The sequence below is a fragment of the Plectropomus leopardus genome, chromosome 9 (assembly GCF_026936395.1).
Source record: "Plectropomus leopardus strain MGB_pleo_1.0 chromosome 9, ASM2693639v1, whole genome shotgun sequence".
In the NCBI taxonomy this organism is placed as follows: domain Eukaryota; kingdom Metazoa; phylum Chordata; class Actinopteri; order Perciformes; family Serranidae; genus Plectropomus; species Plectropomus leopardus.
The window spans coordinates 36,473,177-36,496,913 of NC_142184.1; the positions used below are offsets into that span (position 1 = coordinate 36,473,177).

Below are 23,737 nucleotides of genomic sequence, written 5' to 3' on the forward strand. Positions count from 1 at the left end.
TAAAATAAAGTCAAGACTAGAGTGCACTGAACAAGCAGAATATTTTAACATATCAATTTGGGCTTTAAAATGACCTTAACATCACCTTAACATCTGTTCAATAGAAGGAGGAACTGTTCAGTAGTAATCTTTGTCCCCACCATAATGGTAAAATTATATATATATATATATATATATATATATATATATATTACTCATTTATCTATTTTTTATCTATATTTTGTTTTTTTTGCTGTTGTTCACAAATTCCGCATACTGTGTGCTCCAGATACCTTCTTTTAATCCATTTAAAAGTATTTCGGTGACGCTTTTATTCTGAAGAGTATGACCCGGAAATCCTGTGGTCTTTACCAAGAAGTGAAAGTGCAACAGAAAACAGGCCTGGGATACGAGTCTTAAATCAGGGTAAGAGCGACAATTAAGGGCATTTTTTTTTTTTAATTTAAGTGCGCCTATTTGTTCTATGTCATTTTTTTAGTTAATTCTCGACGACAATAGTTGTTGGTGTGAAAACCGCATCACCAGTTCTCCATTATGTTAGTAACTTGTACTTCATGTCGAAAAGAAATCTGCAAACTGCAAATTGTAGTGTTCGCGAGCTGTTTGGTTGAGCAGAGTGGTGTCTGTGTAAGAGTAATGGACGTCAAGAACGAGAGGAGCTAACACCGCCCTCACCTCGTACATTATGTTTCTAGATAAAGTTAGAGAGACATTAATATTGTTACTGTGTATGGCCATTTAAACCCGCAGGCGAACCTCAGTGTTAAGGCCCGTCCACACAAAGAACAAAAATTACAACTATAACTATCACTATAACTATAACTATGAAAGATAGTTTTTGAAATCGTTCCAAATCAAGTGGATGACAGAATCCACACTACAACTGCAACAACGGAAGTATCGAAAGATATCGTTTGCATCACTCTGAGAGCGGTTTCATGACCGATAGAAACAGCCAATCAGAACCTGTCTCATTGACAGGTCACATTCAACATAGATCCTAGCATCTAGTTTGGACCACAAAATATCTGTTTTAATTTGGAAAAAGATGTACGAAGCTGTGGACTATTTTACTGCTTGGTTTTCTTTTTTTTATTCCTGTGAGTTTATTCATCCATAACTGTGCTGTTTAAGTAGAGTGGTTTTCAAGAGAGACCTGGTTCAATGTGGTCTACACATGAATAAATCTGACATTGTGTTTTAAACCATCTTTAGCCTCTCTGGGATAGTCCAGATTTGGCCCATCTAAGTTTAATAGTCTTTGATCTGGACCTGATTCATTGTGGTCTACGTGTGAAAAACGCAGTGAAATAAATATAAACTTTTTGCATTAAAGGTTTCACAAATTTGAAAGTCAGTGTTTGTGTCTGTAAAGTTTGCCAAATATCTGGCAAATTTAAGACTAGTTCTCATAGAGCGGTGAAGTACTGAATCCTAAAACACGGAAGTCCATGAGCATTTTTTCACTTCCGCGTCCCTCGTCTCTAAGCCTCTGGGTTTCTTGAATAGGTTTTCAGTAAAATGCCTTAAATAAGATCTGTGGTTAACACTGGCTAAATATATTTAGACGTTTTGTTCCGCAACACAAAACATGTCCATAAAAACCCAGTTTTTGAACTTCTAAGGTTTTTCTTTACTCTTAAAAAAGGTGATTGCTATCAAGTGGATAAAAGGGACTACAGTGTTTGTCGGGGACGTTAGACGTCATCACACTGGACACAGAAACTCATTAAACCTACTCACCACCCTTACAGCTTTATAGCAACAGTAAAGCTCGAACGTGAAACGTAGATTTATTTGTTTCTAATTTAGTTTTTATAGTATTTGTGTTGGTGACCTTTAAGTCGTGCGACCATGATGTAGTTGGTTTATAACCTAACAATAGCTTTTTGCTTCTGGAGATCTCATATACGCTTCAAAACACACAAAAGTGGTGTTCATCTGTGAAGATTTTCATGCTGAACAAAACTTTCAAGTATCATAAACTTGGTTTGTCACAGAGCTTATTTTTGGTGATAATTTTTTTTTTTTTTTTTTTTTTGACGAGGAAACCAGTGCAATGCTAACTTCTGGGTTGGCCGACAAAAATATGTCATCCCTTCACTACTCTGTTGCCACTGCATATTATTATTATTATTTTTTAAAAATTGAGTTTCTACCCTTTATGCCATGAAATAGGAAATTGCCGCAGCAGAGCCACAACCAAATACAGAAGCATGTGATCTAGCATTTAAATTCATTCTAGTGTATGACATATTAAAACATATTTGTAACATAAGCATTCAAACTTAAAGTTCAAATTTCTGAAATTTCATTTTGGAACATCAGTATTAAGCTGTGAGAAGACAATGGAAACTGGTAGTGTGATTTGCATCAATAACACCTAATGCAACTCTCATATGTCCACAGGGAATCACACAGAGCATGGATCTCCTTGACAAACTGGAAATCTACATCCCAGTAGATGCTGAGGTGAAAAGCATTCCTCTGGGGAGCTTACCAAAGTCAGTCCTGAGACGAATGGGCCTCCTCCTGTCTGACGCAGACGGTTCCAGGAAGCTCAAAGACTCTCCAGAGGGCATATGGATTTGTCCAGCAGTCATACGGACCAAAGGCCAGAAAGTGGCCCCCCACACAGGACACAGTGGGATAGAAAACATGTCCTTACTGCTGGGCAGAGAGGTTCGAGCTGCGCCAGGTCCCTTCCAAATGTCCTTTATCTCCGCCAATCGCACAGCGTACAAGGTGCTGAAAGACACCATGCCTGGAAAAAATGTCTCTGCACAGACATCTCACAGCTCCCTGTTACCTCAGGGCTCAGCACCGCAGACATACAAAGATGCTGTCGTCATCTACCAAGGACGCGTTTACCTGTCCGCCAGAAAGCCCAGTCACAGCTGCAGTCAACAAAAGAAACGTCAACCACGGCCAGCCTCCCACTCCTCCATTCCCTCAGCATCTGACGTGTCCTCTAACAGCCAAAAGAAGGTAACACGACATTTCACTCACTCATTACTTTTAAGTCACAGCAACAAAATGGGAAGTCACTGCAGTTCATTAACACCTTCATTAGCCCCAGAAGTGAAACTAGCCTGTACAAGAGCCCCCTGCTGATGAGAATGTCTTCAGTCTTACAGATGTTTTGTCACGAACTTATATCGACAGATTAAAAATCATCCTGAGGGGGACGTCAGTGTGTGTGTACCAAATTTCAGGGCAATCCTAAAGACATGTCACAGCTAGAAATGCCAGCCCTGCACTGGGCGATTCGCTGTCAGGGATCCATGAATGTTGGTATAAAATAAGTGCAAATCCAATGTGTAGATATATAGATGTGTGTTTTGGTGCTGGAGGAAAGTCAGGATCATTGAAGTTTCCCAGCATTTTCACTGTGTAATGTGGTGATGGTGCAATCAGTGCTTCAACCTGAAGTGCATACCAGAAATGAACACCTTCGGCACCTTTCTTCTGTCTGAGATTTGTCCGGCAGCACATCTCTCCGGGCTTCTCTGAAACCTGTAGACGTAAAAAGGAGGAAACTGCACATCATTTTACCTAAAACCTCCCCAAAACAGCTTAAGGATCTCATGAAAACACACCATCTCTCCACCACAGATGAGATGAGGAAAATGATAATACACTGAACGAAATTCAAATCCAACACTTAAGATTCTTTTTTTTCACCGGTTTAAGTTAAAGATTTAAGACTTTATATGCATACAAAGGACTTTTTCTCTCAAAATCTGGTCAAAAAAGAGTTAAAATCCACATGAGCACTTTTCCAAAAATAATCCATCCGACAGGTGTGGCATATCAAGGTGCTGTTTATAAAAAAGCATCGCTACAACACAGGTGTGCCTTGGGATGTTCACAGTAAAAGGACACAGTTTCTGTATGCACATGTATGTTATATTGCGGCACATTTATGATATTTTTTGGTATTATTTACTAGCTACAATGTTCACCAAGTAATTTTTGACCAACAACTTTTTTAAGTTTTATGCTCAAATAAAAAAAAGATTGATGTTGCAAAAACGTTAAGTTAACTAAACAGCTTGTCAAATGTACATGCATGCCTCTTTGCATCTAAGTAGCAATCTGATAAACACTGTTATTATATTTCGACTACGTTAGAGACGTAACTGATACAAATGGTGAACAGACTTGCATTTGTACAGCGCTGTAGACCTCTGTATGGGGTCTGAGGGAATCCTTCTTTTTGATGAACAAGCTCTGTTTTGATGCTTTTATACGCTCAAGCAACTTATTTACCCCCAAAAATTAAAAGAAAAAACCTTAATAATGAATTGAGATTTTAAAAATATTAGTAGCTGTGAATAATTAGTACAGAGTAGAAACAGAATACTTTGCAACTGCTATCATTAAAGTTGTATTGACTAGAGTTTGAAAAATAGTAAGTATTTTTGTGTAAGTACGAACAAAATTTCTGTCAGTTTTTTAAATTGGTGATTTTTTTTTTTTTTTTTACTTTAAAACTTTTTGATTTTTTTTCTTCTTTTTTGTCTTTGACAATTTAAAGAAAGCATGCTTTCCAAATCTGCAGGCACACTAAAATATCATTTGCCAAAATCACACCATTTTTCATAACCAGAAACTGTAAAAACAGAAATTATCGTCACTTGTACAATGTGCAGGTGTCCACTTTCATGGAGTTAATAATAATCCTCTGCTGTTGACTGTGGCTTTTTGGTTCATCACGTACCATTAATATGAATCTTAACAAGTGAGCATGAGCCTTATTTCATACTACTTTGTGTCCTTTAGGAGCTGCTGAATGACAACAAGGCCAAGCAGAAACGCATCGCATGGAAAGTAATCAGTAAAAACGAGACAGATGCTTTGCACAAGGTGAGTGATGTTTCCTCATCCACAGCGTCACATCATGTTGCTCAGTCCTCTGCCAGCATGCACAGCCATCATCAGAAGGATGCTGACAGAGAGCCGGCTGCAGAGGAAGCAGTGGGCACAGAGCCAGGGTGGTTTCAGCCTCTGGAGGAGAGGGAGGAGGCATCCAGCAACGGTAGTGAACATCAGATACAGGACCAGAGCCATGAAGAAGCTGACGATCTACAAACTGGCAGTGTTGAACCTGACAGCATCGTTGGTATTGAAGAGCAAAGAAGCAGCCAGACCTTGAGCAGCAGAGAGTGTCAGGGTGCAGCTCGCGCCCTCACGTCGCTACCAGAGGAGTTAGACTTTGAGATGCTGGAGCAACAGGAGAAGATTGCTCAAATGAGGGCTAAACTGGCCAAAATGGCCAAAAACAAACAAAAAAGAGAGTGACATGATAATGAGAAAAAACACAAAAAGAAAAATGCTAAAAACAAACAAACAAGAAAACGATGTGATTATAGGCAAAAACACAAAAAGAAAATGCCATCAAAATAAGCAAAGACCTGAAAATTGGTTAAAAACAAAAAGAAAAAGGGTAGAAAAGCAAATATGATATACAAAAGTGCTATTAAGCATGAAATCTCCCCCCTTTTTAGAAAGCCTTTTTTTTAAAAAATCATTTTCTGTCTCCTCTACTCTTTCTTTCTTTTTGTTTTACAAACTAATTTCAGGTCATTTTCTTGTCATCTTTTCATTAAGTTGCTCATTTCGTTTACCCATGTCTTAAAAGAAATGAAATCAATTTATTCAATTCAATTTTAGTTCAATTTAGTCTTTCTCTGCCGGCTGGCCCCCGACTGTTTAGAGTCCTGTAACTTCTCCCTCCATCACTAGGTGTCGCTGTGTCTCTCAGCTCTGGTGGTGCGTGCTGTGCACTACATGCAATGAATTTAATAGAAAGAGGGGCATCTGTATTTATGACGGTATAGGAAAACATACCTTTGGGATTTTTAAATATCCTGATATACTGTAATACAGAGACCTTTCCTCTGGGGTTGCATCAGGCTAAATTTTACATGTGGCCTTATGGTATGATCCATTTACACTGGGAAGTGCAATTTTTAAGCTCCTATTTGGAAATTTCAACTTGTGCTGCGTAACTGCTATCTGTGGACATGTTGCTACAATGTTTGTCCATCCAGTCATTCCCAGCTGCGACTTCTGCCTTCTGAGACTACGCATCACTGTTGAGTCATCACACAGCTGCCTCCAAAAACGTGCTCCTGTCATGATGATCTTTTGCTTTTAAAGTGTGATTTATTCATTCATTGTCCGTAACCGCTTGTCCTCTTAAGGGCCGTTGGGGGGGGCAGTGTATCCCGACTCTCACCCCGTGAGACACCCTGGACAGGTCGCCAGACTACTGCAATATTTTCATCACAATATTTAATTATTTTAACTGTATAACTGATTAGCTTGAGAAATGCTTGTCAGAATGGGAACATTTAATGTAGATATGTAACTTTTCCTGTTTTTTTTGGATTATTGCTGTTCTGTTGAGGGATCTTCTCTTTCTCAGTCCCATTTGTTACATCACTGGTTGTGTACAGAAGCTTAAACCCTGCTTTTTAAGACAACGGTTGCCTGTCTGTTGTATCGGTGACTCACTCTTCTGATGTGTAAAAAAAAAAAGTGATTGGGGTGCCTGATGTAGCTGTTCCCTTGACTCCTAGGTATCCAACTTGTCAATAAGTTTAACTTTCTAAATTGCTTGAATTCAGCACATTTACCTCTCTGCTTGTGCCTTTGATAAAATATAATTTTGTGTCAAATATATTTAATTTTTAACACAGACACTTTTGACCAAGTTTTTGGTATTAACATTTTCAAACAAAATCTCATGTATTTCTGTTTCTTCAAATATTTCTGTTTGTGATAGGAAAGTTTCTGTACAGAATTGCGACTTAAAGGAGCTTTCAGCCGATTATCTCTCAAATGTTCTGCATCCATCGGCAGCTGTTACTTTTTAAAATCTGACTAGTTGGTCTTGCTTAAAATAATCTTGGAAACCGATTTCCTTGAAAAAAGAAAGTTAATATAACTATAAATCTTAATTTGTGTTTACTTGAAAGTGTAAAGTTTACCCAGAGTCTAGTTCTATTTACCTAATTTTGTTAAGTTGTATAACTTGAAAAGGACACATGAAATGAAATTATTCTAAGTGTGAGCAGCTTCAGTAAACCAAGTTAGTCTGACCTAACTTGATCATTATAAAGTTGGGAGATGTGCCAGTTCTGTTTTATTAAGATGTTTAAGAATATTCAAATATGATCAACTCAGCAGCATACAGAGCGCAGTAAACTTATGTAGAAAGATTGATTTGATTAAACTTGTCATTTTTAAGATGTAGCAACTTCACAAAATCAAGTAAATAAAACTTTTTAAATTTTAAATTTTAAGTAAACTTAATTATTTATAAAGTAAACATAAATCAAGATTTACAGCTGCATTTACTTACATTTTTAAGGCAATCGGTTTCCTAGAATTTTTTAAGTAAAAGCAACTTGTCAGATGTTAGTGTTCTCACAGAACAGGTTCGTTTCTTCTTCTTTTACATTCAAAGCTGCTTGAGGTTTTTGAATGAAGCTTTAAATGTTGACGATGATGTCGTAGTTTATGACTTTAAAAAAATTCTAACAAAAACCTCCATTTCAATAAAGTGATTCATCAGATTAAATGAGTTAGTCTTTTTTTATTGATCAACTTTCTTTACTGCCTAAATGTAATTAGTGGTGCTGTCACATTACTGATTGATGGTGCTGACAGTTGGGACAGTCTGGCAGCTAAACACCGCTGCTATGTGTCACCATCACCACCAACTACGGGAACTGAGGGAACCATGGGTACCTAACCTGCTTGGTGGAGGTTGATCCAGTGCAGCAGATTCAGTTTTTCGGTCTGTGCTGGGAAGTATGCTTCCCTTTACACTGTAAAAAATAAAAATAAAAAACTATTATCTTTAACTTAAAAAAATAGTGTTCAGGCCAGTGTAAGATTTAAAGTTGAAAAACAAGTTGAGGACATATTTTAGTGATTTTCTTCTCAAATTCAGTCAACTTAACAATTTAAAGCAGCCTAAAAAATATCTTTTTTGAAGTTGAAACAAAAAGTCTATTTTTTTTCAGTGTAGAACCTCCTATGTATAACACTACAAGCCGACTTTTTGCTGGGGTCTATAACCATAACGCTTTGAAGCCTTTGTGGTTAAGTCCTGGCAGTGTCTACAGAATGAATAGACATGGGAAAAAAATGCAATATTTAATGTTTGACTGAATACTTGAATGAAGCTTCAAAGGTTCAAATTATTTTGTACAGCCCTATACAATGTGAGGAATACATTCCACTGAGGGGACTCTGAAGTCACCTGTCTCTGAATGCTTTGGCTTAGATTTGGTGTGTTGGGTGCTCCACGACATCCTGTCAGATTTTGCAAGCTGGCACGCTTTCCTGAGCCTCAAACAGATGACAGCTGATTGACAGCTGAGAAAAAAAGAAAAAAAAATCATAAAGATAATCAATGACAAAAAAAGGAGAAAAAAAACTGTAAGAGAAATGCATATTTAGGCTAAATTCACTGCCATGGATATGAAATGTTACAATCTACAGTGTATGCAGTCATAAATTAGAAGTTCAAACAATATTAATTGCATAGTAAAAACAGCAGAGCTCTTTTAGGTTTATCTCAATGTGAAACAGCGTTTAGTTTTGGGATTTTTATCCGTGGTAACGGATGTATTAGAAAAGGGTCAAAGTTCAGGGCGCAGTGTCATGAAGAAGTAGTATGTTCCGATTGTGTGCATACTGCATGCAACAGGACATACTAAGAAAGGGCAGCCGCAGTGCCTACTACAAGAAAAGTATACAATTTGGAACACTAACCCATTTTCATCTGCACATGAGGGGTCAAGGGATCCCTGTGAAAATGGCCATGCCATTTTTTCCCTGACCAAAAATGCAGCCTAACTTCAGAGTGTTTTTAGGCCCTCTTCCTACAAGCCAGCATGACATAGTTACTATGGAACCACTAACATACTACCAGCTTCATTTATTAGCTCAGCTGGTGCGCCACAGCCCTTTGAAGACAGAAATGTTGACTGAGATTGTCAGCTGGTCTCAGAAGGTCAACTTTCTGATTGTATGGTTCACATATTATTGCAGATATTTGCTGTTAGCCTAGCATTAGACTTTTGCAGTCTTCCCGATTTCAATCTCAATCATGCAAACACAATGTGTAAAATTGAACGAGCATCATTAGCTCATTTCTGTTGTGTCGTGTATTTCTGTATCAGATGTATGACAATATTTTTCCTCCCTTGCTTTTGTTTTGTCTATTGTCATGTGTTATCTGAAGCTGTGGCGTGTCCTGCTCTCAGGGCCACTGTACACACTGCTCCAGAGTCCCATACAGAATGAAAAGGACCAGACATTTCAGCTCACTGATAGAAATGAGGTGGTGAAAATGAAAGCAACACATGACGATACAACTCAATGCAGTCCAACAGCAACACAAACTACAACATGGATACATGGGGGCCACTGGGGGCAAAATGACAGGGGCCAGTCCCAGACAATTAGGATATTTCTAGAATTTTAGGACTTTTCTCGGATTTTAGGACATTTAGGATTTTAGGATATTTCCAGAATTTTAGGACTTTTCTAGGATTTTAGGACATATCAAGGATTTAAGGATGCTTCAAGGATTTTAGGACATTTCTTGGATTTAGGAAAATCTGGGATTTCAGGATGTTTCTTGGATTTCAGGACATTTCTAGGATTTTAGGACATCAGGGTTTTAGCTAGCCCTTCTTTTTACTTCTTTGATCATCAAGCTCTGTTTTGATGATGTTTTATGCATTCTGGCACCTTATGTATACCAAAAGTTTTTTGAGCACATCATGTGTTTTTTTTTTCCTGTTTATTGTAGATAGTTTGGTTCTTTTAATGTAATATGTCAATTTGTGATATGTCTGTGTAGCTGCTTTTTATGGTGCCTGCCTTAGTACTATAGATCAAATTTAGCAATTGCTCTAATTCTGGTATACTTACATTGATGCGTACTGCTGATATGTTGATTATTGTGCACTGTCCTAACTCAATAAACCAATTAAACTAAATTAAATTAAATTAAATTCTCAATGTGAATCACTTTATTTATAGAAAATGGATGAGAGGCCACTGGCACCCTATCAGGGACCAGATTTGGCCCGCAGGCTGTAGATTGAGTATAACTGAACTACATCCACACAGCTGAATCATAAAGGGAGGATTTATTGCAGGCTTTTGTAGTACTTTTGAAACTTGTGAATATGTCTATGCACTCATTCAAAGTTGGTTCCAGCTTTCCTAAATGGATATCATGTTTGTGATGATGAATATCCTGGAGGAACACAGTAGAACAAGTTCATCTGCAGAGACAGCATGTTAAATCATCTGATAGGAGGTCCAGATGAGATTTGAGTTTGAAACGGTGTGAAGAGACCAGGGAGGAGACCTGCAGCTGAGGTCCTGCCCTCCTGCAGTTGGTCTATAAGACAGTAGGTCTCCTGCGGTCCGTCCACTCAGACAGGATGCGCTCCTCATGCTGCCCGCCTGCCACATCACACAACCTGAAGGTAAGACTTTTTTCACGCTGCTGATTTCCCTGAACTGACACTGACAACAGGCTGCTGGTGCAGCACTGTTTTTAATCCTAGAGCTGAAAATATTTGATCACAGCAGTTAAATGCAGATTGGTCTTAAAGCAGTTGGCTTCTGTTGAAGATTTTTTACTCTTCTTTGAGTCTTTTCTGCTAACACTATCTTTTATGGGTCCAATAGTTTCCTCCTACAATTACAGTAATGTGATCATATGATCTTTTAATAAAGGGGAAATGGAGAATACAACAAATTGTTATACTTGTACTAATTATTCTTCTGCACAAAATGTGAAATTTGACAAATATACCATTCAACATATATGGAGAATAGTCCACCAACAATGAATAAATATTTACTTGGATTGAAATGGAGCAGTTCTTTCAAGATTCTTCCCCCGATAATCAACAAAGTGTCTCCCTTTGCCTTCAATTTACCTTCAGTCAGTCCCACATGATAATTTGAATTAACCAGGTTGGTCCCACTGAGATTAAGAATCTCTTTTTTTTGGTGACATAATCTATAACAAAATCTGTGTATGCTACAAAGGCTATTAATAAATTATTATTATTATTAAATTAAATGAATAACTTTTTATTTTTATTGGTTTTGTGCCATCTGCGATGATGATTGCTGGGTAATATGTATGATGCAAGTCTGCTTACCAAGCAAGCATAAAAACTCACTACATAATTAACTAATTTGACTGAAAAATTAAAGACATTGTCTTTAGCATGCACTAGGGACTATCATAAATACGTTACGTCACCGCTTATGATATTTCAAATCAACAAAATGTCTGTTAGTTGACTTAAAGCTCTCTTCCTGCTCTTTATACTCGGAAACAACAGTGTATAGACTAGTATGATTCATAATCTACTTTACAATTTGACAGCCATCTAACTGCTGGATGGGGTCATGTACCTTACACATCATCATGGGCAAGAAAGGCAGATCAGGCTGAAAACCCTGCTACATTTCTTATGAAATCATTGTTATAAGATAAGATGTTGTAAGTTAGTTGCAGCACTGTTTGAATCAAAGACAGGTGATGAAGATAAGTGTTTAATACAGATTACAATGTACAGATTAACAGATGATATGTGGTGATTAAGATTTGACAAAGAGACTTGCTTACCAACAACAAGATAAATCCCCCATGGAGTCCAGACTCTGGTGGTGGAAGCGGCTGGTGACTGCTGAGGCTGATGACACTGATAAAGAATAATTTGTGATGGAAATGGAGGGTAGAATTAAGAAATGCTAAAGTCTTTTTTCCTCTCATCTTCAGGTGTTGTGTGTTCGGATGTGTATGTTGTATTCCACCATGTGTCTGGCAGGCTGGCCGCTGTCCTCAGAGGCAGCCAGACTGCGCTGTGGATCTGATCTCCTCAGTGACCTCATATTTGTGTGTGGGGATCGTGGAATCCATTTTGGTAAGTCCATATTTATGTGATCCACTTGTTTTGCATAACTAACCAATGACACCAAGAGGAAACTGCGTTCTTACTATGGCAGGAAAGGTTTAGAGCTCAATACAATTAAATATATCAAACAATGTTTTTTATGTAGCTATTATGGTATGTTTTTATGTGTTTTTCAAATATCAACTTCTGCTGCCAACACATAGAGCACTGATACTCAACTCACAGCCCAAACTGGACCCCAGTAGGGTGCCGGGTGGTCCCCCAACCATTTAGTATAGAAAAGGTGCCAGAGTGCATAAAAAAGCAACAAAATCCCAGAAATGAACTAAAATCCTAGTAACATCCCCAAATCCTTGAAATGTTGTAAATTAAAATTAAAATTAAAAATAAATGTCCTAAAATCCTATAAACATGTATGGGGATGCTCTGACTGGCCCCTGGCCTCCTGTAAATTTTATTTTATTTTATATTTTAAACAAAAAATGTGATTCAACAGTTATATACAATAGTGGTTCATCACTAGATGTAACTGTGATGTCTACATTAGCTGACAGGTGCATCATGGGTTGGATAGAAGCAGAAGCAGCCACGTCACAGTGGATTTACAGTATGAGACACACTGCTCGGTAATTTAAATATTGTTTTTTTTAATGATTAGCATACAGTATAATCTCTCCCACTGCATTCAGTGAATTACCCACAGGCCTTTTCACTTGATTACCTTTACCCTGTTCTGACCAAGGTCACTTTCTCCTTGTGCTATCAGTGTGGTGGCAAGCCATCAAAATGGCAGCATACTCACCAGAACACTGTGCCTCAGTGTGTGATAGCTTTGTTGTTAAAACGAGTGTTATCTGAGGGCAGCGCAGCTTTCACACTCATAACAAAGAAAGGTGAAGACATGGAGAAACAGCAGAGCACAGAGCCTCTCAAAATGAAATCATTCAGTAGACACAGTTTCATTGCAGCAAAATACACAATCCATAGTATACTTTGCATCAGGCAGTGTTCTACACACACTGCCCGTCTGTATGTCATACTGTTGTGACAGGTGCCATCTGGCAGCCTATCATAACACAACGGAAGGTTTCCTCCTGCCATGTTACAAACTGGCAACGCCCGGCGGCATATCATACAGTCACAAAAGGTGGATTTTGGCGTTGGTATCTTATGCCGAAATCACTAACAAAATGTTGGTATTTGATGACTTTGGAATAATGATTATAATAATAATCATTACATTTACTGTGTATTCATGCTCCTGAGAGAATCACATGGATCTGATTTGTGTGACCCAAAGGTCTCTCCTCAACCACAACCATCAGGACAAATGTTGCACTTGTCCAATACGTCTGTACTGTGTGATGTACTGACTACTGCAATAAGTCGAAATGAAAGACTTGTCAAGCATGCAAAAGCTGTAAAAGTTTTATTATTCTGTTGCTACCATGAATGTTTTGGCTAATGGGACTCCCCAAGGACATTAAAGCCAAACTGTTTTTCTTTCTAAAAGTATGGAAGGTTTGAATTTAACAGAAAAACACAAGAATCTCATGACATCTCTCTGTCTTCAGGTAAAGGTGCATGGTCTGGTTACGGTCCTCGGCCTAGAGGGAAGGGGATTGTGGATCAGTGCTGTCGGCCTGCTGGCTGTGAACTTCAGCATCTGGAGATGTACTGTGCCAAACCAAAGAGTCAGCAGCAAACCACAGCTTACCCAGCCACAACCACAGCACCTCATACCACCTCACAGCCAGACACGGTATGACCTCCGCTGACTGAGCATATTAGATCAGTCTGATCTTTTGGAATAGTACTACTGGAATAGAATAGTCCTAACACAAGGTTCACTTTACTAGCTTTTCCTGTCAAATGCATCTCATGGTCTTCAGTAGAGTTGGCTCAGGTCTACTTTGGTCACATGATAAAAGCTGAATGTATATGGGTAGGGTTAGGGGTTGCTAACACAGTCTTGGTCCAAGGATGGTCTTTGGTGTAGGGGAGTCAGTCGATGGGTTCTCATGCCCAGGTTGTCAAATACTGACATGTTGTCATGGCATTGGCATTTCATTGTGACGCATAGGGCAGCCTTTAGCATCTCTGTGTGACGCAAATCTTAACACATTGTAACATGTGATTAGTGTGAAATGGTCACAGTCAGGTTTAGGCAACAAAACTACTTAGTTAGGCTTAGAAAAAGGATCATGTTTCTGGTTAAAATAAATGCGGTTGTTAAGTAACAACAGAATGACATCCATGCAAGACTACCGTAAGTAAATTCTGTTAAAACAATGTTGACTTTTGCTTTCAAATGGTGCAGGGGTACAGAAGTTGTGTATGTTTTGTAATGATATATTAAAATAGCATCAACTTTTGGTTTCACACGAGACACAAACTGTGGTCTCCTAGATGAGAATCTGGCTTTGTTTAGGCCGCTTCCCCTTCCAACCTCCATCCCTCCCACCCTACAGGGACTATATCAGTTGCTCTCAGAGTCAAGTATTGGCACAGATGGGTTAACACTGAAGTTAGTCTGAAGCTCAGTGTGTCACATGAAGAAGCTAAAGGATGTCTTTGGTGTCAGTTTCACACACAGAGGGGTGGTATTGAGCGTTGGTATTTGACCACCTGGAGCTAAGCACGGGCTGAGGAGGTAGAGGTCCTCATGAGAGCCAAAGTTGAAACAGACCCATAAAAATCAAAAGCCAACATGCTTAAATATATTTTCAAACAAAGAGAGATCAAATCTGAAAGGAGCCAGAGGCCAGTCAGACGTAGTCTGATTAGACCATGGGGTAATTAAAGCTGATCCAAGCGAGACTCACAGCAATACAAGGGGACTCTACCTAATCCGACTCAGTATAATCTGGACCCAGTCTGACTTGGGTCTCAAAATTGAATCTCAGATATTTGGACCCATGTGAACTCATACAGACCTTTACAAATAGGGCCATTTACATCCACTGCCAAAGATCTCTCCTAAATAAAGACTACCTGTAATTAAATGACCAGAGCTCGACATAGTGTCAAGTGTTTAGTTAAGAATATTTTGTCAAACTCTTCTGCTGTCTGAGTAAAATACAATCCAATTTTGTCTTCTGTTTAGCTTAAGTCAACAAAAAAGTAATGACATTTACTAATAATAGTTATAGTTTAAACATTTGTAACTTGGAGCGACATCCCCTTTCTTGTGCAATTTACAAATATTTAAATCTTTGAACCCTAATAGGTAAATAGGTTTGATATCTCAAAAACATGTGCAAAAAGGTAATGAGCAACTTGGTGAGAAATGTTCCAAAAATGGCAAGAAATTACTAGATTTAGATAATCATTTTTAAAAAGATAGGGAAAAATGTCTAGGAAAATAGGGAAAAAGCTAGGGAAAAAGTATATCAAAATCTAAGTCTTTGATACATTTTTAAAATTGTGATACAAAATTACAATAATTAACACTTTTTCCACGTCACTTCCCTTTTTTTGCCTTCCCTTAAAAAAACAAACAAAAACAAAGCAACCCCCCTAATTCTTAGGTAATTTTCGTGTACTCTATTTACTTGCTAATATTGGGGTCATTTCTTCTTTTTGTTTGCCCATTACCGTCATTCCATGTTCACACATTAGTGTTAGCTGATTGAAGAGGTTGATAAATATGACAAACCAGGTGGGAATGAATCTAAATGTGAGCATAGTGACTTCAATACCTGAAGCAAAACCAAAAACTGTAATAAAGTTGGTATCTATGGTAAATCCTAGCAGATCAGTGCAGGCCCCACACAGGGGCCAGTACAGCCAAGCTCCATGTCCTTGAATCAACCCCTTGTTCTTATCTTCGTTTGGCAGGCTCAGCAGTTTGAAGCAGTATTTCAGAGAAGACTCTCTGAGCACCTGGGCCCCCCCAACAGTCCAAGGAGGGAAGCTTACAGAAAGAAATCACAGCCTTCACCTCGACGGAAAAGCAAAGTTTCATCGTCACGCAGGAGGAGTAAAACAAGGACCACCACCAGCATGCCTCCTTTAACCACTGGGAGTCCACCTCAAACAACGACATCTGATTCATGACGTTTGACCTCATGAAAAGCTCATCACTTATAGTTACTGGACTGGACGCAGCAAGTTTGAAGGACTGATGCTGACTGTTGTAATAAAGTATGAAATTCTCTACTGAGTAGGGATCACAGTGGTTGAAAATCACAAACAGATGTGGAGGGAAACATGTTCATATGTATTTTAACACTTCTTATAGCACTTTTGACTGAACTGAATTATGTAGCTTTGCAGTGTGTTTTAGGTCCAGACATTACAATGTACCAAAGAAGATTGTTGTCATTGAACAGGTCTGATAGAACTTGTCACCTACATCAGTTGAACTGATTTAGTTTTTTTCTGAGTTCAAGTATTGTGTTTATTATGTTGTATTTTATGTAAAATATTTTGAATGCACTCATTATTTATTTCATATGACAACATAAGACTATAATAAATATTAAAAATTTATAATTCTTTGTGATGTCCATGTTATGACTTGATTTAACCTTTTGAAACCTGAGAAAATTGGCTTGATTTCTGTCAAGAACATGGGAAGAGGCAGTGAGCAATGAAAGAAGAAATGACCCAAAAATTTGCAAGAAATTAGTAAAAGTTACAAGAAAATTACCTAAAAATTAGTGGAACAATAACAAACAAACACAAAAATGACTTGGAAAAAGTACTTAAAAATGATGATTTTATAAAAATGCAATGATAATTAGAAATATAGTTTTTCCCTAGCTTAAAAAAACCCCAACCTAAATCTGCTTATTTCTTGCAATTTTTAGAGCATTTATTACCATTGTTCATTTCCCTTTTAATCATGTTTTTGAAAGAAGTTGCCTCATTTTGCTCAGAGTTCAAAGGTTTAGACACATGTGAAAGGCATCTGAAAGCAGTACAACAAAAGTGATGTTTTGAGAAAAAGAAGAAAAAAGAGGTTTTGAAGGGTTAAGGGAGAAAGTCATTTGAGGTTCGACCATGCCATCCTTCCTCTGATGTGTTTCATTTAGCATGTTGCTCACATGCACACTTTTAATTTAAGTTTAAGTTTTATTATAATATAACACCACTGACATTTTGCTTTGACTGCAGTGCGATCATAAACAGCTGAGTCATTTTACTTTGACATAACTTAAGTTATCTGTTTGCGAGACCTTTCCAAGAGTTGTGAAGGCCACCTCAGGCCGCTCTGCAGAGCAGCCTGATAAAACAAAAAGCTCTTCTTATTCTGTGATTCCGCGGTACATCTGAACATAGACTCATTCTTCATTCAAGGTAACAGAGTATCATAGTTTATTTGTGAGCAGGTGCAGTTATTTGGATGTGAACAGTACACCCAATCATTAGAAAGGATAAAATAGTAATGTAAACCAAACAGTAAGGGAATATTAAACATTACTAGATTACTTTGTCCCAACAGGTTTTGGAGAAATATTCTCTCTCTCAAGGTTCAATATAAACCCATGTCGTACTTAAAGGTACAGTCACATTACACTAGTGCTCTATGAATATTTGCTCTCCCATTCACTTCACATGAAGTTTGAACTACTGATGGAGTTACAAAATTCCTGTGTGTGTGTGTGTATAGGTGCATGCATATGTGTGGATGGACAAATATTTCTCCCACTTCCCTTTTGATAGATATAGAAAAGTCTGGGTTTTGAAACTCGCTTTACTTGGTAGACCTCTAGAGTGAATGGCTTATTTCTGTCAGGTGAGGTGGTAATTGTAGCTTGTCCTTTGTGTTGTGGCTTCATTTATAGTCAGTGATGTTACTGATGCTCTATCACATGATGCAGGGATTATTTTCCTTGTTGAACAGTTTTAATACCCTTGTCCAGATCCCCTCTGGCTCCCATATGCTGCATCCATGTGATATCAGAAGGTCGTAGGTTTACGAGTTGAGAAGTTGTTCTTTCGACTACATTGTGCTCATGAGCTTTGAGGTCATAAAGAGGAATCAACATGAAGCTGCAAAGAAGATGAGTTGCATTTTAATGCTAAGAGCATTTAAACAAGAGGTTTATAGTTGTTTCCATATGTGAATTACATGTTTCCAGTTTATATATATATATATATATATATATATGATATTATATTTCATTTATGACACTCTGCATTGACAATAGTTAAAATTAATTAATCAACACTTAAATTAAAAATATTTATTTAGTATGTGAATTGATAAAAATAAAATGTCTTTCCACTTACCAAACACTGACTTTTTCCCGCCATGTTTATAAATTTATGACGTCAAGTTGGCAAATCCTGTTATAAAATAACATTGTTATCAATATACTTACCTGGCATGATTTATAGTTCAGAGTTTGCTTGCTTGCTACAGCTAATAGATGCATAGGCTATACTAAAATGTGCAACTATTAAAAGTAAATGATAGTTACCAGGAGCAAAATAACCAAATATATATTTTTTTATTGTAATTTGTTGACTCTAATTTCTGCCATTTCTGCTGCCTTTAAACGTCACGCAAACGTCATAACATACGAATCATTGAAAATACCCAATTTCCCACCCGTAATTACAACTTTGCAGGGCCCTTCATGTGCTAGCAACTCATAAGTACAATATTTCCAAGGAGTATGTGAAGGCAGCATGAGACCCTTTTACTGTTAGCAGCACTGTACTGTTAGTAAACAGTATGATATTTTTGGGTGGGCTTTAAGGAGGCTGAAAGTTGGCCTCTGACGTTAGCTAGTGCTAGTTAGTAGGTTCTTTTGATCTGTTTTCGACAATGAAGGCAGATGATACGAGTCTCTCTGAATATCCCTCACTCTCTGAGTCTGTGAGTTTAGAATAATGCTGACCAATGGGAGCAGACTGGCCAACCTCCCTGCTGAAAAAAACAGCTTGACCAGTTTAAAATGGTTAAGGTTGTTGACCAGCTTAAGGTATGTTTTTACATAATTTTTGATGGTTAAGCTGGTCCTACCAGCTTGTGATGGTCACTCTGGTTGGTTTATCCATTGAAGTTCCTGTAAAATTGAAACCAAACCCATGTACCTGAGTCTGGAGAAATAACGGTGTTATGAGGAGGAAGAATGAAAAGCAAAGGCATAAATCAATTAAGTCTTCTCGTTCTCCTGTGTGGCCAGAGGAGATCTGAGTTTGACCGCCGCCACTGTAAACACAGCTCATTCGTGTCATTCTGTTTGTACCACAGTGGATGAATTCCAGAATAAAGTACCAGAGACCTAGTGCTGCTTCCTGTCCCGTTATTCCACAAACCAGAACACAAGGCAGAGGGAAAAATCCCACGGGTTACACACACTACATATCAGGTAAATTAGAACATTTTTACTTTTGTATGGCTGAATAACATCATGTGTATTAAGGGTTATCATGTCCACGTAATCAGAAATTGGGGAGGTATTAAGAGGAATATCAAATAATATCATGCTAACTTTTTAGCGCATTAGCTAACATTAGCTTTGTTAGCAAAACAATAAAACAATACGGAGGAAACTGTTCAAGTGATACATGTGTCTGTTTTATAAAGATAGACAACATGACAGCTCCCCCAAAATAAAGCCAAACAATCTTCATACAGTGTATGATTTTGACGATCACGTCCTTCAGTCCGTTATTTTTATCGCATTTAACCATAGTTGTCTTTGTTTTTGTGGATGGGCCGTAGTGGTAGATAAGCGATAAAATTTCTGTTTTGAGCCATTACTCCTTCTATTCTGGCAACCAACAATACAACAGGATGACATTTTAATACTTCTATGCAGCCTAAAACCAAGCCACCTGGAAGTGCATCAGGCTCTGATCCAAGTTTTACATAGTGGCTGAAAGCGGAATAACACTTTCCACATTGGTCAGGTGATGCCCACGGGTCCAGACATACTTACCACATAAACTTACATTGGGAAAGAGAGACGTTTGTAAATCAGTGAATAATTTTTTTGAGGGTCAAAGCCCTGCGAAACAGCTCACTTCATCGTCTAGATTTAAGCCATTCAGTTCGATAACATTTGAAAAGAGCCACAAGATAAACATTTTTTAAACTGGAAGGGAAGTCAGTCACCTTGCTGGGGAAAGTTACAAACTCAGACACACTCGACTGTCCTTAGTCTCTAATGTACATGCCTCATGGGCCCGTAGATCCAGGTATTCTATACTTAAAGAAAACTTTTTCTGCTTTATGAACAGCTCTCATGGGAATGAACAGAGCCCTGCCTCCATGACTGTATCCAGACTTCCTTTAATACATGTCTACAACCCTGTGGTGGCGATATGTGTTTCCCATGATGTATTAATGCTGCCTTCATGGGCTCCTCAAAAATATTGTATTATATGTAGAAATACCGTATGTGTTATGAGCACATGAACAGCCCTCCAAAGTCGTAATTATGAGTGGGAAATTGGGAAATTTCAATGATTTGTGAGTTGTGATGTTTGCATGACGTTCCTCTTTGTAGTTTCCATGTTGTTCCCACTTTACGACCTCAAAAACACATGAACACAACAAAGTCGAAAGAATGATTTCCCAACTCAGAAACTACAACCCTCTGACATTACATGAATGCAGTATAACAGACTGGTGTGCATGCTTTTTTTTTTTCTTTATGTTGCCTCCATCTAACAACGTAACGTCATCATCTAAGAGGGCCTGCCTGTATCACAGGTTCTAGGCAGCCCTTACACTGTTGTTATACCTGGGTTTCTGGTGTGGGAACACTTTAATTGGTTAGTGTAGAAATTGACGAACAATAATGCTGTCGAGGTATGTAAAGATTTCCCCCATGATGTCCTCCAAACAGTCCTGTAATGAAGATGAGGCTTCCAAAATTCAAATCTGCACTGTTTGGTGAGAGTGTTTTGCTTCAACTGGGATCTGGAAAAGGGACAGATGGTCAGACTGTCCAAAATGAGGGGAAAGGGTGGGTCCGTTAGGCTGTTCCAATAAAGGAAGTAGACTAGTGCATTGATGATTCAGAAAAGAATACCATTTTAATTCTAGTATGATTAAACAAATCATGCTGACTGGTTCGTTAACGACACAGGTGTTCAGTCAAGCCTCCAGACTTTACTCAGTTCCCCACTGAATCTGAATTACTGCTCTGGTTTAATCTGGTTTAAACCCGATGAGCTCTTTGAAAGGTCTCTCCCTGGGCAGAAAGGTGTTTCTGGTCTTTTGACTCCACAACATAGTAACAGCTATTCACAGTGGGCTTGATAAGGCAGCAGAGGAGAGCTTTCTCCTTGTGGCTGCATGCGTCACACACAGATAGTGTTGTGTACTCCCATCTCTTCCCATGCAGAGCTTCAGAAAAGCCCCTTTTCACATTTGCTTCTTATAGCCATGATTGTTATTATGATGCTGTCGGTCCAAACGGCTAAATGTTAGACTGGTAACAGTTTGTACAGATGATATTTTTAAGCATCTTTCAGCAAACCAGTGGTGAAGGAATACTGTAACTTTCTTCTGTGACGTCATCAGTAGACTTTCCCCTTTTGGGTTTTCTGTTCGTATTGTTTCCAGCAGGTCTCATATAAATATGTAAATATAACTTGGATGCAGACTTCAGGGTAAATGAAATAAATGTTCCTGAACAAAATGCAGTTGTCGTCACTCTGATGCTGTAACAGTCAATCTGAAAAAAAAAAGTTACTTTTCATTACCCACACAGGTTTGAACAACCTGTGTGGGTGTTTTCTGACCTTTGGCCTTGATCTGCAGAGCAACATTTCTAGTAACTCCTAAAACTGTTACAAAATGACTTATAAAAGGATTCACATGAGTTTTCTGACCTGCTACCTCTATGCATTGACAGATTACTGTCCAGTAGGCCCTGAGCTGTGGGACCCTATCAAACCTAGAACTTAAATATTTCACAATATTTAGGGTTGGGTATTTTTTTAAATGTTACCATACCAGTACCAATGCCATTGGCCTTCAAGTGATATCAATGCCAACAGAGTACTACATTCATAACCCATTATGTAAATGCAGTGGTGTGTAATATAGCCATTCCCTCACTGTGCTCATGTCACCTAACCACAGACTATATGGTAACTTTAATCTGCTTCTGCGAGAGTGTGAGCTCGATGCCAGGGACAGTTGTTAGAGTTTGCCCAACATGTTCTCCTCCCAACTCATCACTTGTTGTTGTCAGTGGACTTCCACTTCTACATTTTACAAGTTTGGTATCCTTCTACCAGTATGTCAACAAATGCAACATGGTAGGATGATGTGGCACATTGTGTTTAGGCAACAACAGCATGGATGGTTAGTATTAGCATAAGGTTGGTAAGGTGTAAAAAAAAACAACATCACGTTCAAACAGGAAGTGACCACTGAACTCCTGCATGAAAGTCCAGGTTTGTGGGATCCACCCACCTCCTCTTTCACCTGCCCTATAGGCACCCCAGCACTCCTTATATTACCTTTTTACTGGCAGCATGTAACCTGATGCCGTCCAGACATGTTTCATGCATCAGGCTCTGTCCGGCCACGTTCTCAAATGCTGCCACCCGTGTGCGAATCAGGTCCGTGACGTGTGTATACTCTTATGCTGAAAGCACTGACAGAGTGGAGCTATATGACATGTTTGGAATGAGAACAGGAACAATAAAGCAAACAGTTAGTGTCACACAGGTTAATCGGTGGGTTTAATAACAGAGTCTCACTGTTTCAGTGTTGATGTTAGTTGGAACTGCTTAACAACTCGGTGTTGGATGCTAGTCGCCGCTGGGCTGACTGACGTTGTTTGGCAGGAGGAGAGCCAGAGAGTCTGCTGATCCTGCACTGAGTCAAAATGGTCCAGGATCACACCCCAGTGCAAAAAAGAATTGATTGCAGGTATTGTAGGTATTGCAACTGCACTGTTGGTGAGGATCCTCTCCCAGTCTGCTGCATTCAGTCTAAACCCCACACAACTTTTCCCCATGCTGATAAGCGCTTCTGTATCGAAGAAAAGTGATGCTTCAGCAGCGGCCATGGAGTCGAAAAAAAAAAATAGAAAAATATACCAAAAAACTAACAGGATTTCAGGAGCTAATAGCTGCTGCATCTACATACGCCGCCGTCATCTTGGCATCCACAGCTGACAGCAACCAATTTCCTGAGGACTTTTTCACAATTTTATTGTATAATCTTTTTTATTTTTAACCCTATCTGCTTAACTTGTAGGCTTTTATCATGCTGTGTTTATTTGTTTTGAGTCCTTAATTATTCACTGGTTAAAACATGCTACTGGCAATGACTTAGGTGGGATTTCATGGATTTCTTCATCACTGTACCATAATCCAAATGACCTCATCATCAGGGAATAAAATTCACTCATAACAGCTACCACAGAAAATACAAAATACAAAAAAAATAAATAAATGTTCAGATAAAAAGTAAAGATTAGATGCAAGTTCAACAAGTGAAAAACTCAACCCAAATTTAAACAAAGAGTGAATATAAGTTTCCGCCTGTTATTAACGTGATCTGTATCTGGATAACAACATCTGATCTGCATTTCAACCTGCTTTTTGTTAGCGTTGTTGTTATTTGGTTTCTGTATTGTAATCAGATTGCCATACGCCAATTGTATCAGGTCAGCAGAGGCAAAGTGAGACATTTTTACAAAGGGCAATGCAAAGGTAAAAGGACAGAAAAAAACATGGCAACCTGCAGGCTTGAAAACAAAGTGCCCAAAAAAATTATCATAGAACCCATGTTTAAATGCCCTACTTTACAGCAGACATGGTCTCTATAGCTA

General features: G+C 38.4%; 2 protein-coding genes across 2 annotated transcripts; both read left to right on the plus strand.

Annotated features, from left to right (window-relative positions):
- The first annotated feature begins 305 nt into the window (after positions 1-305).
- Positions 306-7,591, plus strand: LOC121947290 (uncharacterized). The gene is made up of 3 exons (XM_042492273.2): positions 306-405; positions 2,410-2,988; positions 4,786-7,591. The coding sequence occupies exons 2-3, from the start codon at positions 2,425-2,427 to the stop codon at positions 5,302-5,304; spliced, it is 1,083 nt and encodes a 360-aa protein (XP_042348207.2). The 5' UTR covers positions 306-405; positions 2,410-2,424; the 3' UTR covers positions 5,305-7,591.
- A 2,677-nt stretch (positions 7,592-10,268) lies between these two features.
- On the plus strand, positions 10,269-16,463 carry igf3 (insulin-like growth factor 3). The gene is made up of 4 exons (XM_042492689.2): positions 10,269-10,526; positions 11,840-11,984; positions 13,550-13,737; positions 15,816-16,463. The coding sequence occupies exons 1-4, from the start codon at positions 10,482-10,484 to the stop codon at positions 16,032-16,034; spliced, it is 597 nt and encodes a 198-aa protein (XP_042348623.1). The 5' UTR covers positions 10,269-10,481; the 3' UTR covers positions 16,035-16,463.
- The last annotated feature ends 7,274 nt before the right edge of the window (positions 16,464-23,737 follow it).

Excerpts from the sequence above, each read along its gene's own strand:
- LOC121947290 (XM_042492273.2), top strand. The coding sequence starts at position 2,425 with ATGGATCTCCTTGACAAACTGGAAATCTACATCCCAGTAGATGCTGAG. Across the intron at positions 2,989-4,785 it reads CCTCTAACAGCCAAAAGAAG|GAGCTGCTGAATGACAACAA; the intron begins GTAACACGACAT and ends TGTGTCCTTTAG.
- igf3 (XM_042492689.2), top strand. The coding sequence starts at position 10,482 with ATGCGCTCCTCATGCTGCCCGCCTGCCACATCACACAACCTGAAG. Across the intron at positions 10,527-11,839 it reads CCACATCACACAACCTGAAG|GTGTTGTGTGTTCGGATGTG; the intron begins GTAAGACTTTTT and ends TCTCATCTTCAG. Across the intron at positions 13,738-15,815 it reads CCACCTCACAGCCAGACACG|GCTCAGCAGTTTGAAGCAGT; the intron begins GTATGACCTCCG and ends TTCGTTTGGCAG.